This window comes from Brachyhypopomus gauderio, chromosome 18, assembly GCF_052324685.1.
Source record: "Brachyhypopomus gauderio isolate BG-103 chromosome 18, BGAUD_0.2, whole genome shotgun sequence".
Taxonomy (NCBI): domain Eukaryota; kingdom Metazoa; phylum Chordata; class Actinopteri; order Gymnotiformes; family Hypopomidae; genus Brachyhypopomus; species Brachyhypopomus gauderio.
In genome coordinates, this window is record NC_135228.1 from 6,527,997 (window position 1) to 6,543,727 (window position 15,731).

Here is a 15,731-nt window from a genome sequence, read left to right on the forward strand (position 1 = left end):
CTGTAAGGTTCTTTACCCTTTATATATGATCTATATAGTTCTCTGTCCTCTATATATGATCCATATGGTCCACTATGTATGTTCATTTATCCAGTATGTATGATCATAGTATGGTCCTCTATGTATGATCTTTATGGTCCTTTATCCTCTATGCATGATCTGTATAGTCCTTTACTGTCTATGTATGATCTGTATGGTCCACTATTTATGATCTGTAAGGTCCTCTACCCTCAATATATGATCTACATGGTCATCTATCCTCTATGTATGATCTGTATGGTCCACTATCCTCTATGTTTGATCTGTATGGTCCTCTATGAATGATCTGTATTGTCCTTTACCTTCTATTCATGTTCTGTATGGTCCTTTACCCTCTATGTATGATCTGTATGGTCCTCTATGTATGATCTTTATGGTCCTCTATGTATGATCTTTTAGACCATAGCAGCCAGATCTCCGCCACAGATCAGTATCTTCCTCTTCATGTGATGGTTGTTGGACTGGTGACACTGTGAGATCACTACTGCCCCCTATATATATATACCTGACTTTTCTGACATATCATTTATTAATTGATTTCTTTATTAATTGATTAATTCATTCACTCTGTCCCAGGCGGAGATCTGGCGATGCACATTCCTTGGTGTCTTTGTGTTCTGGTTTTTGTGGTTGCAACCGTCTTGTTTGATATCTGGGTGCAGTGGTAGATGTGATAGGAGCTGCCACTTTTGAGAAAACCCAGTGATATTTCCTCCATTATGTGAAAAAGCTGATTTTTTTAATGACAGTAATTGTTTGGATCACGAGGACAGTGAATCTCTCACATCGTTGCATTCTACAGTAAAACCAACCTGGTTGTGACGGACAGGGTGAGCGAAATAAAATGGAAGCGATCGCGCCAAGTCTCAGGGAAAATGGACGGTTTAATAGAGAAATTGCGCAAACCAAAAACCTGTGACATGATCCAAATTAAGGATATAATAACCAGCGGTCAACTGGTACAAAGACAAGACATATATAGACAAACAAACGACCCTCGGGTGAGACGGATCACGGGCTCCGCCCACCTGAGGGACGCACACAACGCAACAATTACAGGACATCTGCCACTGTAAACGGGGGCGACCAGTAGGGGCCTGCCGTACCATGACGGTTTATGAGTTTGAGATTCATAGGTGGTTTAGGACTTTTCCTTCAGACACTTTATGGATTTTTTTTAGGTTTTTAAAACTTTTCATGAAATAATTTGTGAGATTGTGGGTGGTTTGGAAGCGTTAGGAGTTCTTTTTTAATCAGCATCCATGCATGACCAATCAGCATCCATCCATGACTAATCAGCATTCATGCATGACCAATCAGCATTCATCCATGACCAAACCCTCACCCTTGTGTATTAGATTTAGCTCATATGCTCCCTAATAATTATTTTTGCCTTCAAAATGAGTCTAACTTACAACTGAAGGTCACAGTAAAGTACAGTGGAAGCAAATGATGTTTGTTTGTATGTGGAGACATTTGAAAATAATCACATGATCAATAAATGAATTCTGCTATAAAAATATATTTGACATACTTATTCTAAATCTACTAAAGAAGTATTATACAATTTTATGAAATACCCAATGTCTTAATTTGACATTCGCTGTCACAGTGCACTCAACATGCACTCTCTCTCTCTCTCTCACACACACACACACACACAAGCAGTTCTTGTGCTGCTTGCCTTTTGCTTCCTATTTCCCATTACAGTGTTCTGATTGTTGTTGCCATGGTGAATAACGGCTCACCGCAAGTGAACCTCTCTGTCCCTTGTCACCGCTGTTACATACACTTTGGAATGTAACATTGTAGCGTTCTTGATGTTTGGGTGGATATACAGAATGGAAACTACCGATAAATCTTTACCAAAAACCACCAGATAGGAACGCTGTCACGAGCGGACGGGTTTCCTCCCAGATCACTTACCTGTTAGTTCAACAGAATGTATTTATAGTGCTGGTGAAGTGTACATGTAGTGAATCAGAGAGAGAGAGAGAGAGAGTAGACTCTGCAGGCAAGAAGTTTTGGTGACGTGTCAAAAGTTCAGCATTGAAAATGTAAATAAGCAAACAGATGCTAATCCTCTTTGATGTAGTAAATATTCCACATTGGGTATGAAAAAGTTCATACAATAAAAGTTCTAAACTGGTTTCGATTGATTTTCCCAGCATATTGGTTAAGTCCCACATGCATTCCTATTATCCTATTATTCCTCCCTAATATCCCTGCTGATAAACACAGATGTGAAAAGCATTGTGGACTTACACTCAGATGGAAGACTTTCTTGGCGTCCTCACATGGGTCACCACGTTTTAATATACAAAATGTTCATTTGAGGCATGACTCCTGTTAGCTATTTGGTTTGATTCCCAAATGGGCTACTCCATACTTTGGTGTTTATACATTTAGATCCGTGAACATCAGATCAGTATTAGAACAGGTGATGACAGGGCCGGTTATAGCCATGAGCAATGTGGGCGACTGCCCAGGGCGCTATCTATTTGCCAGTGGTTGGAACGATTAAGCTCTGATCAATGTCTACTGCCAGAGTTTGAATGACGTCCTAGGGAGAGCTGGCTTGTAAGGGAGATTCCTTATCACTAAATGAGCTCATTCAGCTGTCAATCCAATTAGACAATCTATGTTATACACTGTAAGTTTCCTGTTCAACATGCACCTACACAGTCAAGCCTGATCACACAAAATCCAGAACCCATGGAACTCGGAAACGCAATCCTCTCCCCCCAGGAACATCTGCACCATGGGACTGCGTGATAGATTTGCTTCCTGGCATTGTTCCTCCTAAGAGTCTGGGGTGGGTTTCCCGAAACGTTCGTAGCGCTAAGTATTTCGTAACCTCGTATGAAACGTATGAGGTTAAGAAGTACTTACCGCTAATAACATTTCGGGTAACTCACCCCTGGTCCATTCCAGAATCACCAGCAATGAAGGGTTACATGGAAGCTTTGAAGTCGGGTTACATATGTCCTTCAACATGATTTTTTTTTGCAGAAAAGAAAGATGAAGGACTGCGTTCTTGCATAGATTCTCAGGGTTTGAACGCAAGGTCGAGAACCATTATGCCATCTCACTCATGAGCACTAGAACAACTCCGACAGTTCAAAATATTCACTATGCAGGATATACGAAGTGCATATTACTTGATATGGATTTGTGAGGGTGATGAATGGAAGTTGGATGTTTTTTGTTATGGAAAGCGGACATTATAAATATTTAGTTATGCCCTACGGCAGGGCTAATCAACTATATTTTTTTGCGGGCCAAATTTGGCAGATAGCTCTCTGTTTTTCGAGATATGTAAAATAAGAGCGTTATTGTTTATGTTGATCGCTGTGACGTTGGGACAGATGCAGCAGGAGGCAGAGGCTGAGTGTGATTGGTTTTATTGTCCATGATTAAACTGAAAAACTCAGGCCACACGGCAGAATAAACATGAACAAAATAGCAACGAAAGATGCAGAATAAACGATAACTAGAACGAATGTAAAGACACGAAGCAGGTCTGTTTCTCCCACGTAGCGAGGCTGGGTAGCACGGTGAATGCGCAGCACTGAACGGCGCGACCTGTGGGAATAAATACACCCCAGTTGATTAGTGACACCTGTCAGTATTCAGGTGATCGGGAAGGTGGGAGTGACTGAGACTGAGGGGGTGTGCTTCGTGTGGTTGTGGGCGTGCGTGTGACCGAGGGAGTGTGTGTAGGCGCCCTCTGGCGGCCTCCCAGCCGACCTACCGTGACAATCGCACAATACGCGTGAAATCAACTCAACCGCAAAATCAGAAAGAAAAGACGGCAGGGGAAGTAACTGGCTGGTTGGCAAACGCCGCAAAGAACAAAAAATTATTTCCATACAAAAGCAGAACTGGACAGGAAAATAACAGCGGGAGGAAAACTTGAGGGAGGCCAGGAAGCAGAAGGTAAGTACTTGAATAAGTAAAGAGGGGTGAGTTTCCCAAAACGTTCTTAGCGCTAACTACTTCGTAACCTCGACACTGACTAATTGGTCTCAACCAAAGACCGTGAAGGATTTTTGGGTTTCGCTAACTTCTATAGATGCTTCATTTGAGGGATCAGTTCAGTCACCGCTCCCGCACTTCCCTATTAAATGGAATACCCCACACCTTACAATGTAATTCAGAGGCTGCAGAGGCATTCGCCGGCCTAAAACAGAGGTTCACTACAGCGCCCTTCCTCAAGCATCCGGATCCTTTCCTGCCTATTGTGCTTGAGGTCGATATAAGGGATAAGGGAATCGGCGCAGTTCTCTCATGGTAATCCTCCAAAACTGTTTCCCAGCGCCTTCTATTCACGCAAAGTCTCACCTACAGAGAGGAACTATGACGTGGGCAACCGAGAACTGGCAATCAAGGTTGCACATTGCCGTAGATTTTGTTACGGATACATACTGGTGGTTAAAGACCGCTTTTCAAAGGCCTGCAGGCTTACACCCCTGCCCAAGTTACCGACTGCTATGGAGACAGCTGAGGCAATATTTCACAATGTATTTCATTTATTCGGAATACCGGAGGACAGGGGTTCACAATTCACCTCACGGGTATGGACGTCATTTTGTAAGTTACTTAAGACCTTTCTACAGAAGCGCTCCCTGCATGAATTCGACATCAAATTGCATATTAAACATTGAAAACAATCCAAGAAATCCAGCTTGTAAGTTCTTGTTGTCTCTTTAAAATGTCCATTTAAAAAGCAGGTTTATGAAGTAAGATGACCATGTTTTGTCACTGTCACTATTTACTATCAAAGCATCAGTGTCATACTTTAAAACAGTAGAGGGAATGTTGATAAATATCTTTGCTTGCTCACCTCATCGCAAAAAAACGCATAATTTGCTGAGAACAACAAACAATTCTTGACCTATCAGTGACCACGCAGTGTTGTTTTTCGTCATCTGTTCTCAAATTGCAATGCTACATCGGTCTACTTTTGAATTCCATAATTTTTATTGGACGGGAGTGAGCTGGTGGGTATGACAGCTTTTTACACCTCTGCCTGGCGAGGTGTGAATGGGGAGGGGTAGTGGGCCAATAAAGTAACTGCAAAAGCAACAAGCTGAAGCCTTCAAAGTGATTGATAGCTCTTCTAACCAATAGTGTATCGAAGCTGAAAAGGGTGATTTGTGATAGTTTGTCTTTAGTAAAGAAATGTGCAATATACAGCAAGCCAGTTGGGTTGTAAACATGCTAACCTAAGGTAGGCTAAGCTATGCTATGCTAAGATATCCAGAACACATGCAATTGACTTGATTTGGCAAAACTGAATCAGTCATGGATTATTTTTTTAGCATGGACAACAGCTATGAAGGTCTATGAAGGACTAATTTGTGTTTGTGAGTATAAATAAACAATTGTGCATAAGATAATTTATACTAAATATCAGCTAAATATTCGATTATAAACAGTATTAGAGCACTTAAGTACTGTAGTACCTCCTCAGAATCGTTTGGGCTCTTAGCTAGCATGGTTAGCTTAGCTAGCTTCTTAGATTCTTGGACATCTCTTGGCATATTAGTAATTTTTATATTATATTATGTGATTCATTTGGAATTTTCTGGCCTTTCTGTAAGACAGTGGTCACCAACATGGTGCCCGTGGGCACCCACAAGGATGTAATGAGTAGCCCACGGGCCTGTTCTAAAAATAGTTCACTATAGCGTCACATAACAATGATTTGTTTTTTTTTTTGCTATTTTTTTTATCAGCCTTGTATTGGTGTAAGCTTGAAAATTACAATATAAAAAAAAACTTGTAAAATTGGTCCTCTATGTATGGTACATGTAAAATTGTTACATATTAGATTATTAGAGTTTGCCCGCGGATTCCATGTGGAGACTAGCTAGCGGGCGCAGTGAAGGTGAGGCAATAATTTACAACTGACAACATGGCAGAAAAAAGAAAGAAAACGTATCATTTTCACAGTGAATGGGAGGAAGAGTTATTTTTTACTACGGTAAAAGATTCTTGCGTGTCTCATTTGCGGGGCGACGGTGGTGACGGCAAAGCGGCACAATGTGGAGAGACATTACAATACGTGTCACACAAGCTACCATGCTAACTACCCAACGGGCAGCGCGCTATGTAAGGAAAAGGCCCGCGAGTTAAAGGCAGCTTTGTGCAGACAAAAGTTTTTTTTCACGAGGCCGGTGAGAAACTCCCAAAAAGCAACCGAAGCCTCATTTAGAGCTACAAATTTCTTAATAAAGAAAAAGAAGGCATTTTCAGACGGGTAGATTTTCAAAGAGGCGATGATGATAATCACAAACACTGTGCTTAAAGACGAGAAATATGCAAACGACGTAATCTCCATTCTCTCCGATGTCCAACTGGGGGCGACTACAATGATTAGAAGAGTGTCGGCTATGTCCAGGAACTTGGCTGATCAGCTGGACCAGAATCTGGCGAAGTGCAGGTGGTTTAGCCTCCAGTGTGACGTGTCCGTGGACAGTAGCAGTACAGCGCAGCTGATGATCTTTATCCAGATGGTGTTTGATGATTTCTCCACAAAAGAAGAATTTCTGACACTGCTGCCCCTAAAGACAACTACCAGAGGAGTTGACATCTATAACGTGGTGATTTTTTTGCTGAGAAAAAGGTACCGCTGGAAAAGCTGGTATCAGTGACTACCAACGGGGCTCCTGCTATGATTGGCCGACATGCAGGATTCATCACTCACTGTAAAGGTGACACAGAGTTCCCAAACTTTTTGTCTTATCACTGCATCATTCACCAGCAGGCGTTATGTGCAAAGGTGATCGGCTTTGAGCTTGTGATGACTCCCGTCGTGAAGATCATAAACAGCATCCCCTCCAAAGCTAAACAGCTCAGAACATTCAAGGTGCTATAGGAGGAGCTGTCAGCTGAATATGGTGACCTGCTACTACACACAGAAATCCGATGGCTCAGCAGGGGACGGATTTTGCACCGGTTTTTGTCACTTTTGGGTGAAATCAAAGAGTTCATGCAATCCAAAGGTGAAGACACCTCACTGATGGAGGACACTGAGTGGACACTTGACCTTGCATTTTTAACAGACATTACTGGGAAACTGAACCATTTGAACTGTGAGCTGCAAGGCAAAGGTAAAGCCGTTGCTGACATGATAAGTGCTTTAAATGCATTTAAAGCCCAGATGAACATTTTTTTCAGTACATTTACAGAGAAAAAAGGTGCTGCACTTCCCCTCTGTGCAGATGGTGCTGAAAGACAATGCTTTTGCATCTGAGACTTTTGACAAAGTTGCAGAAAAGTACTCTCAAGTCATAAACAGACTTGGGCAAGAGTTTGAGAACAGGTTTTGTGACCTTGATCAGCTTGAGCCATGTGTGTCGTTCTTTCCAATCCTTTCATGAACGTGGACACAACATGCATTGCTGAGCAACTAAGTGCAACGTTCAGCTTGGATGCTGGACAGGTGGAAATTGAAATTGTGACATTGCAAAATGGCCTCCACCTCAAAGCCTATCAGGCTGCACCAAACTTTTGGTGCCTTGTTGACAAAGAAAAGTACAGTGGTGTATGCACAGCAGCTATTGCCAGCCTGTTTGGTTCAACCTATCTTTGTGAATCAGCCTTTTCTGACATGAACTTCATCAAGAACAAACACAGAACATGCCTCACTGATGCACATCTGCAAGACTCACTCAGAGTTGCAGTGTCAAGTTACACCCCAGATTACAATACACTGGTGAACAGCATGCAATGCCAGGCTTCTCATTAACACCCACATTAAAATCTCAGTGGCAACATAGCAGTGCTATGGCAAAGTTGAACTCAATTATTGAGTTTGTGACAAGAGTTTGTTAAATGTTTGTGAAATATGGTAATTTTGTTAAAAATGCTGCAGATTTGGTGATAGTTTCAGTAAAATCTGAAAGTTAATTTTTGTATGTAACACAATTGATAATCTGTTCATAATTTGTTAAATTATTAATGGCTAGTGAAAATGTATAAGTGATCATTTGAAAATGTAAATACTTGCAGATATTTATAGAAATAAAGTATTGATATTTATCTGTTTGCTACCTTGTTAAATTATTTTGAGAAATCATTAACATAATGTTACGGAACAGCTCCGGACCCTTCCCTGTGGGCGTGCCGTTACGTTGTCTGCGTGTCATTATGTCCATGTTTGTACTTCCGTGGGTGTGGGTTGTCTGTGAGCATGTTCGTTAGTTACACCTGTGCCTTGTCTCGAGGTCACGTGGGTCTGTGTAAATCACCTATTTAATGTGCGTTCGTGCAGTGTCGTGTGCTCGTCTTTGTCTAAAGTTCATGCCTGTGTGAGCAGTGCTTACACTGTCTGTGCTGGGCTTTCCGTTTTGTGTCCTAATAAATTATATGTTCCACTACGATCGTCGTTGTGCCTGCCTCCTCCACAACGCGTCACACATAATCAGTGTCTTCACATAGATGAATATAATTATTTATTAATAATAACATAATTATACCTTATAAATTGAGCAAATTTGTGATTTGTTGAAGTTTGTATCAAACTGGTAGCCCTCCGCAATAATTGGTATCCAAGAAGTAGCTCTCAGTTTCAAAAAGGTTGGTGCCCCTGCTGTAAGATGTCCAACAGGACTGATGTAGCTTGAATAGTAGCAGGATTTCTTGAGCTAATACAGAGTGGGTTTGCTGGTGTCACCACAGATTCATGCTTTACATCTAGCTTCACTACTCTTCACATTGATAAGGACCTGCCCAAGAAATTTTTCAGGGGGGGGCTGTAAGCTTGAGCGTTGGGCCCTCGTGGCCTACCAAGCCGACCCTATCAGCCATGTAGAGTGGGTTGGGAATCTGAGGGAGGGTACAAGGGTTTTGGCTTTGTTACCCCTAGATGCCATGCCAGCGCCTCCATACCCGCAGCAAGTGGCCATCCTGCTGACCACTTGCACCTGTGCCAAAGGCCCAGGAGAGGCCTGCCACGCCTGTGACCCTGAAGGGGTCGCCTCCCATTCCCACTACCCGGAAGGGGTCACCTCCGTCTCCTGTTCCCATGACCCAGAAGGGGTCACCTTCGACCTTGGTCTGTTCCTGTTTTCTGAGTATTGCCTCCATGCCCTCTTGTTCCTAACTTCTTCCTGCTTTGTTTCACTGTCTGGTTTTGTTTTGCAAGGAGCAAAAGTTGTGCTTGAGTTTAATCATGGGATTGCCTTAGCAGCTGAGGAACCATTTGATGCTGACTTATAATTCAGTCAGTTTAAGGTATCTCAGTAGGCAGCAAGTTTAAGATATCTAAGAATTGGGACAGCCTATGACAGCTGAGTGTGTGCGGGCTCTCAACATGTTTATGTAGACAGCTCACTAGGATTTGTGACAGACCCTATACAGTATATGTGATGGGTGTGGGTCTGATGGTGGTGTGATGTTTATATATGATGGGTGTGGGTCTGATGGTGGTGTGATGTCTATATATGATGGGTGTGGGTCTGATGGTGGTGTGATGTTTATATGTGATGGGTGTGGGTCTGATGGTGGTGTGATGTTTATATATGATGGGTGTGGGTCTGATGGTGGTATGATGTTTATATGTGATGGGTGTGGGTCTGATGGTGGTGTGATGTTTATATGTGATAGGTGTGGGTCTGATGGTGGTGTGATGTTTATATGTGATGGGTGTGGGTCTGATGGTGGTGTGATGTCTATATATGATGGGTGTGGGTCTGATGGTGATGTGATGTCTATATGTGATGGGTGTGATTCTGATGGTGGTGTAATGTCTATATGTGATGGGTGTGGGTCTGATGGTGGTGTGATGTTTATATGTGATGGGTGTGGGTCTGATGGTGGTGTGATGTTTATATATGATGGGTGTGGGTCTGATGGTGGTATGATGTTTATATGTGATGGGTGTGGGTCTGATGGTGGTGTGATGTTTATATGTGATAGGTGTGGGTCTGATGGTGGTGTGATGTTTATATGTGATGGGTGTGGGTCTGATGGTGGTGTGATGTCTATATATGATGGGTGTGGGTCTGATGGTGATGTGATGTCTATATGTGATGGGTGTGATTCTGATGGTGGTGTAATGTCTATATGTGATGGGTGTGGGTCTGATGGTGGTGTGATGTTTATATATGATGGGTGTGGGTCTGATGGTGGTGTGATGTTTATATGTGATGGGTGTGGGTCTGATGGTGGTGTGATGTTTATATATGATGGGTGTGGGTCTGATGGTGGTGTGATGTCTATAAATGATGGGTGTGAGTCTGATGGTGGTGTGATGTTTATATGTGATGGGTGTGGGTCTGATGGTGGTGTGATGTTTATATATGATGGGTGTGGGTCTGATGGTGGTATGATGTTTATATGTGATGGGTGTGGGTCTGATGGTGGTATGATGTTTATATGTGATGGGTGTGGGTCTGATGGTGGTGTGAGGTTTATATGTGATGGGTGTGGGTCTGATGGTGGTGTGATGTTTATATGTGATGGGTGTGGGTCTGATGGTGGTGTGATGTCTTTATATGATGGGTGTGGGTCTGATGGTGATGTGATGTCTATATGTGATGGGTGTGATTCTGATGGTGGTGTAATGTCTATATGTGATGGGTGTGGGTCTGATGGTGGTGTGATGTTTATATATGATGGGTGTGGGTCTGATGGTGGTGTGATGTTTATATGTGATGGGTGTGGGTCTGATGGTGGTGTGATGTCTATATGTGATAGGTGTGGGTCTGATGGTGGTGTGATGTTTATATGTGATGGGTGTGGGTCTGACGGTGGTGTGATGTTTATATGTGGTGAGTGTGGGTCTGATTGTGGTGTGATGTCACTTTGTATACACTTAATGTTTTGGGTTTTTTTTTGCCTGATGAAGTCCTTATGTTAAAATGCTGAATTTAATTAATATCTTAAATAAGGAAGCTTTGCATATGGTGTGTGGACACTAATAATATACTGAGCATTAATCACTTCCCACAATGTGCTGTTGTTGCTAAACCGACTTTATGAAATGTGATTTCATGAACATCACACTTGTGAATGCAGTGTATGTGGTCCAGAATTACACTGTGATTAATGTCAAGTTGGTCTTTCCCTTAGACCTATCTGCTACATAGTGGAACTTTGACCTTTTCCCCTTTTGCCCCAGGCCTGCGGATTCGGATATTTAATTTCTGCCTGAAGGTTCTGACGTGTGTGCTCTACATCATACGAGTTATGACAGACAACCCCGCTCCGCTCCGCAATGCATGGTAAGGACAAGTGTGTACCTGTGTGTGTGTGTGTGTGTGTGTGAGTGTGTGTGTGTGTGCGCTTCAGCACATGTATGCATGTTGTGAGACTTAAAATAGATTTACAGAATACTGTAAAAGCAAAGACTAATCTAGGTTAATCTTTTCATCTCCATCTCGGTGTGTGTCTCTGTCTCTCTGTCCCTTGGTTTCTGTCTGTCTCTGTTTCTGTCTCTTTCTCTCCTTCCAGTATGAAATGTAACAGCACTTCTCCAAGTGATGAAATTAACTGGTGAGGAGAGAGAACGTTTCTGCATCACTAACATCACTTACGTAATAATATAATAAATTATGAAGGTTTTTAGATTTTGTCTACATTCTTATATTGATTCTCTCTCTCTCTCCCTCTCTCTCTCTCTCTCTCTCTCTCTCTCACCCACTCTCTCTCTGCCTCTCTTTCTTTCACCCAGGGAGCTGATCTTCTGGGTGGACAGGAAAACCCCTGTGTGGGCCATTCAGGTAACCTGGACAAGTGTGAGTTGTGTGATGATGGTGTGCGTGTGTATGTGTGTTCGTGCATGTGTATATTGTATTATGTGTTTGTGTTTTTCTATTTCTAGGTGATAGTAGCATCCATCAGTTTCATGGAAGCAATGCTGCTCACATACCTCAGCTACAAGGTAGGACTGTGTGTGTGTGTGTGTGTATGTGTGTGTGTGTGTGTGTGTGTGTGTGTGTGTGTGTGTGTGTGTGTGTGTGTGTGTGTGTGTGTGTGTGTGTGTGTGTGTGTGTGTGAGCGTGCATGTATGTGTGTGTTTGTGTGTGCGCATGTGTTTGTATGAGTTACAATTAAACTTATTATGCACTTGTAGTATAATGATATACTGATGAGATACTAATCGTGAGTGTGTAGTCATTATGTTTGTATGTGTGGGTGTGTTAGGGTAATATCTGGGAGCAGATATTCCAAGTGTCATTCCTGTTGGAAATGCTAAACACAGTTCCCTTCATAATCACGGTAAGTAGCTTTTCAATACTCAAAATAAATCCTGACCTCTGACCTCTCCAATGTCCTCCCCTCTCTCCTCTTCCCTCCACTGAACCTTGTTGATCATATCTTCTGCTGGGGTTGCAGATCTTCTGGCCGACCCTGAGAAATCTCTTCATCCCAGTCTTCCTCAACTGCTGGCTGGCCAAGCACGCTTTGGAGAGCATGATTGTAAGATTGGATCTCATTTATACTGTGTGTGTGTGTGTGTGTGTGTGTGTGTGTGTGTGTGTGTGTGTGTGTGTGTGTGTGTGTGTGAGAGAGAGAGAGAGAGAGAGAGAGAGAGAGAGAGAGAGATGCTAATTATGCTTCTCTGTTGAGATGCTTGTATTGTTTACTTGTGTTTGTATTCACATTTGTGTGTGTGTATGTGTGTGTGTTTCAGAATGACCTGCACAGAGCCATCCAGAGAACCCACTCGGCCATGTTCAACCAGGTCCTGATCCTCATCTGCACACTCCTCTGCCTCGTCTTCACTGGGTAATTCTCTCTCTCTCTCTCTCTCTGTCTTTCTCTTTCTTTCCCTCTCTCTCTTGCTCAATCCCTCTCTCCATATCACCATCCCTATGTCCCTCCTTCTTCCCCTCTCTCCTCCTCCTCCTCTCTCTCTCTCTCTCTCTCTTTCTCTCTCTCTATTTGTCTCTCCAAGACCCATCCAGCCGCCCACGGTGTGGATGGATGGAGGGCCAGGGTGGTGTTCAAGCGACTGCTGCCGCTCTGACCTCGCTGTGTGAGCTTTGTTCCAGGGCTTCACAACCCCTGAATGACTCATAGCACCACTGCAGGATTCCACCACACAGGGCTCTAATTAATCTGTCACTGCAGTGCTGAAACAACTTCCACTTTTTGACAGCCCTTCTTTCTTTCTTTCCCTCTCTCTTTCTCTGCCCTGCTCATACTCCTCCTCTCTTATCTCTTTCCATCCCTCTCTTTCTCTTTTCTTCTCAAAAATGTAATGAAATCCTCACTTCCTCTGTCTATGGTTTGTGACTTGTCCTTTAGCTGGCAAACTGACTTGCTACATCAAATAATAAAAAATGTTAATATTTTATTTCTGAAGAATAACTAAATAACAGTAATTTTTAAGTCAAAGTCTCTCTCTCCCTCTCTCTCTCAGTACCTGTGGGATCCAGCATTTGGAGAGAGCGGGAGGGAACTCCCTCTCACTTTTTAACTCCCTCTACTTCTGCATCGTCACCTTCTCCACCGTGGGCTTCGGCGACGTGACCCCTCAGATCTGGCCCTCGCAGCTGCTGGTGGTGGTGATGATATGCGTGGCCCTGGTGGTGCTGCCCCTACAGGTGGGAGGACTCAATAAGATTTAAAAAATTAAATACAATAATGCACAAGCACTTATTGTTTCTTTGGAAAGGTGCATCCCTCTAGTCTGAAAGTCAGTGGGAGAATGCTTGGCCTGTTCTATCTGTTATTGTTCAGTCAGCATGTATCTGTTCTATCTGTTATTGTTCAGTCAGCATGTATCTGTCTGTTCACTCTTTCACTGTTCAGTCAGCATGTATCTGTCTGTTCACTCTTTCACTGTTCAGTCAGCATGTATCTGTCTGTTCAATCTTTCACTGTTCAGTCAGCATGTATCTGTCTGTTCACTCCTTCACTGTTCAGCCAGCATGTATCTGTTCAATCTTTCACTGTTCAGTCAGCATGTATCTGTCTGTTCACTCTTTCACTGTTCAGTCAGCATGTATCTGTCTGTTCACTCCTTCACTGTTCAGTCAGCATGTATCTGTTCAATCTTTCACTGTTCAGTCAGCATGTATCTGTTCACTCTTTCACTGTTCAGTCAGCATATATCTGTCTGTTCAATCTTTCACTGTTCAGTCAGCATGTATCTGTCTGTTCACTCCTTCACTGTTCAGTCAGCATGTATCTGTTCAATCTTTCACTGTTCAGTCAGCATGTATCTGTCTGTTCACTTTTTCACTGTTCAGTTAGCATGTATCTGTCTGTTCACTCCTTCACTGTTCAGTCAGCATGTATCTGTTCAATCTTTCACTGTTCAGTCAGCATGTACCTGTCTGTTCAATCTTTCACTGTTCAGTCAGCATGTATCTGTCTGTTCAATTTTTCACTGTTCTGTCAGCATGTACCTGTCTGTTCAATCTTTCACTGTTCAGTCAGCATGTATCTGTCTGTTCTATTATATAGCTTCTGAATAGGAAATGAAGATTAAACTAATAATTTATTCATTTCTAGTTGGAAAAGTCATAAAAGACCATTTATTTTTGTCTCTCACTCTGTATCTCCTCATCTCTGTCTCAATTCAATTCACTTCACTTTAGTTAAGTTCAAGGTGCCCTTTAACCCTTAGGAACACATTGACCTGAATATTGGTCATCGGACGGCATGGGGCCGTGGGAGAGTATCGTACTCGGTGCAGTGTGTTCTGGACCGATGGCTCTAATTGGTGCTTGTCATTGCCATTTTGGATGATTATCCAAGTCGAACTGGCATCAGCGATTGACCATGTCGTAGAGTTTTCTGATTGGCTGTTCAGTTTTGGAAATAAGATAATGGAGACCTAAATTACATAAGAGGTTTTGCTGCATTCTAGCTTAATCTATCCCAGCAGAGTGGTAGGCTAACATTAGAATTTGCTACATGGAAAGCAGTTTTGTTGTGCTAACAGTCTAGAAATCAGGTGGAACATTTGTCATTATCTCCCCATAAGCAGTTTTATGGAAAGAGATAGAGAACAGGTGGGAGTTACTCAGAATTCAGAGCTCAGGACACTCGGACCTCGGCACACTCAGAACTCAGTACACTCAGACCTCGGTACACTCAGAACTGAACACACTCAGAACTCAGCACACTCAGAACTCAGCACACTCAGACCTCAGCACACTCAGAACTCTCAGCAAACTCATTATGGCGCATTTCCACTAGGGCCTGCTTGGCGCGGTACGGTTCGATAAGGATCGATTCGCAACGGAACGGTACGGTCGCGTTGTGTTTCCATTACAATGGTGGACCACCACAATGTGGGTGGAGTCACTGTTGGCGCGCGGGTTGTAGTGTCGTGACATCATTTGTATGCGACCACAACACTGGTCGATGCCCCTTAACACATACCATTATCGTATCTTATTTATCTTTATCTTCATTATTGTATGTGGTTGCTCTAATTATTGATAATAATTTGGTATTACTCAAACAGGCTGAACACACCCTGCATAAAAAAGCATCAGTCATACAATCAAATGAAATCAAACTTTATTATGAAATATAGATATTTAAAGTACAACATATGTAAATAATATAGTTATAGTTAAAAAAAAGTGCAAAAAGCAAATTACCTAAAAATAACGTATAGCTTTATATGAAATAAATATTTGTAGTACTACAAGCAACATTTTGTGTGCTTTTACTGGCGTCTGTCTCGCATGGTGTTCACAAGTTCGCCAAGCACCCCG

The 15,731-nt window shown here is 42.6% G+C and overlaps 1 protein-coding gene across 8 annotated transcripts in view; it reads left to right on the top strand.

Annotated features, from left to right (window-relative positions):
- The window catches only part of kcnt1a (potassium sodium-activated channel subfamily T member 1a), a 68,878-nt gene that overhangs the window by 22,745 nt on the left and 30,402 nt on the right, over positions 1-15,731 (top strand). For all 8 annotated transcript variants that reach the window (XM_076980048.1, XM_076980049.1, XM_076980040.1 and 5 more), the window contains 8 exons: positions 11,171-11,273; positions 11,503-11,544; positions 11,723-11,771; positions 11,873-11,932; positions 12,196-12,270; positions 12,388-12,471; positions 12,686-12,780; positions 13,418-13,601. In XM_076980048.1, coding sequence (XP_076836163.1) covers positions 11,171-11,273; positions 11,503-11,544; positions 11,723-11,771; positions 11,873-11,932; positions 12,196-12,270; positions 12,388-12,471; positions 12,686-12,780; positions 13,418-13,601 — 692 coding nt within the window. The remainder of the gene's footprint in view (positions 1-11,170; positions 11,274-11,502; positions 11,545-11,722; positions 11,772-11,872; positions 11,933-12,195; positions 12,271-12,387; positions 12,472-12,685; positions 12,781-13,417; positions 13,602-15,731) is intronic.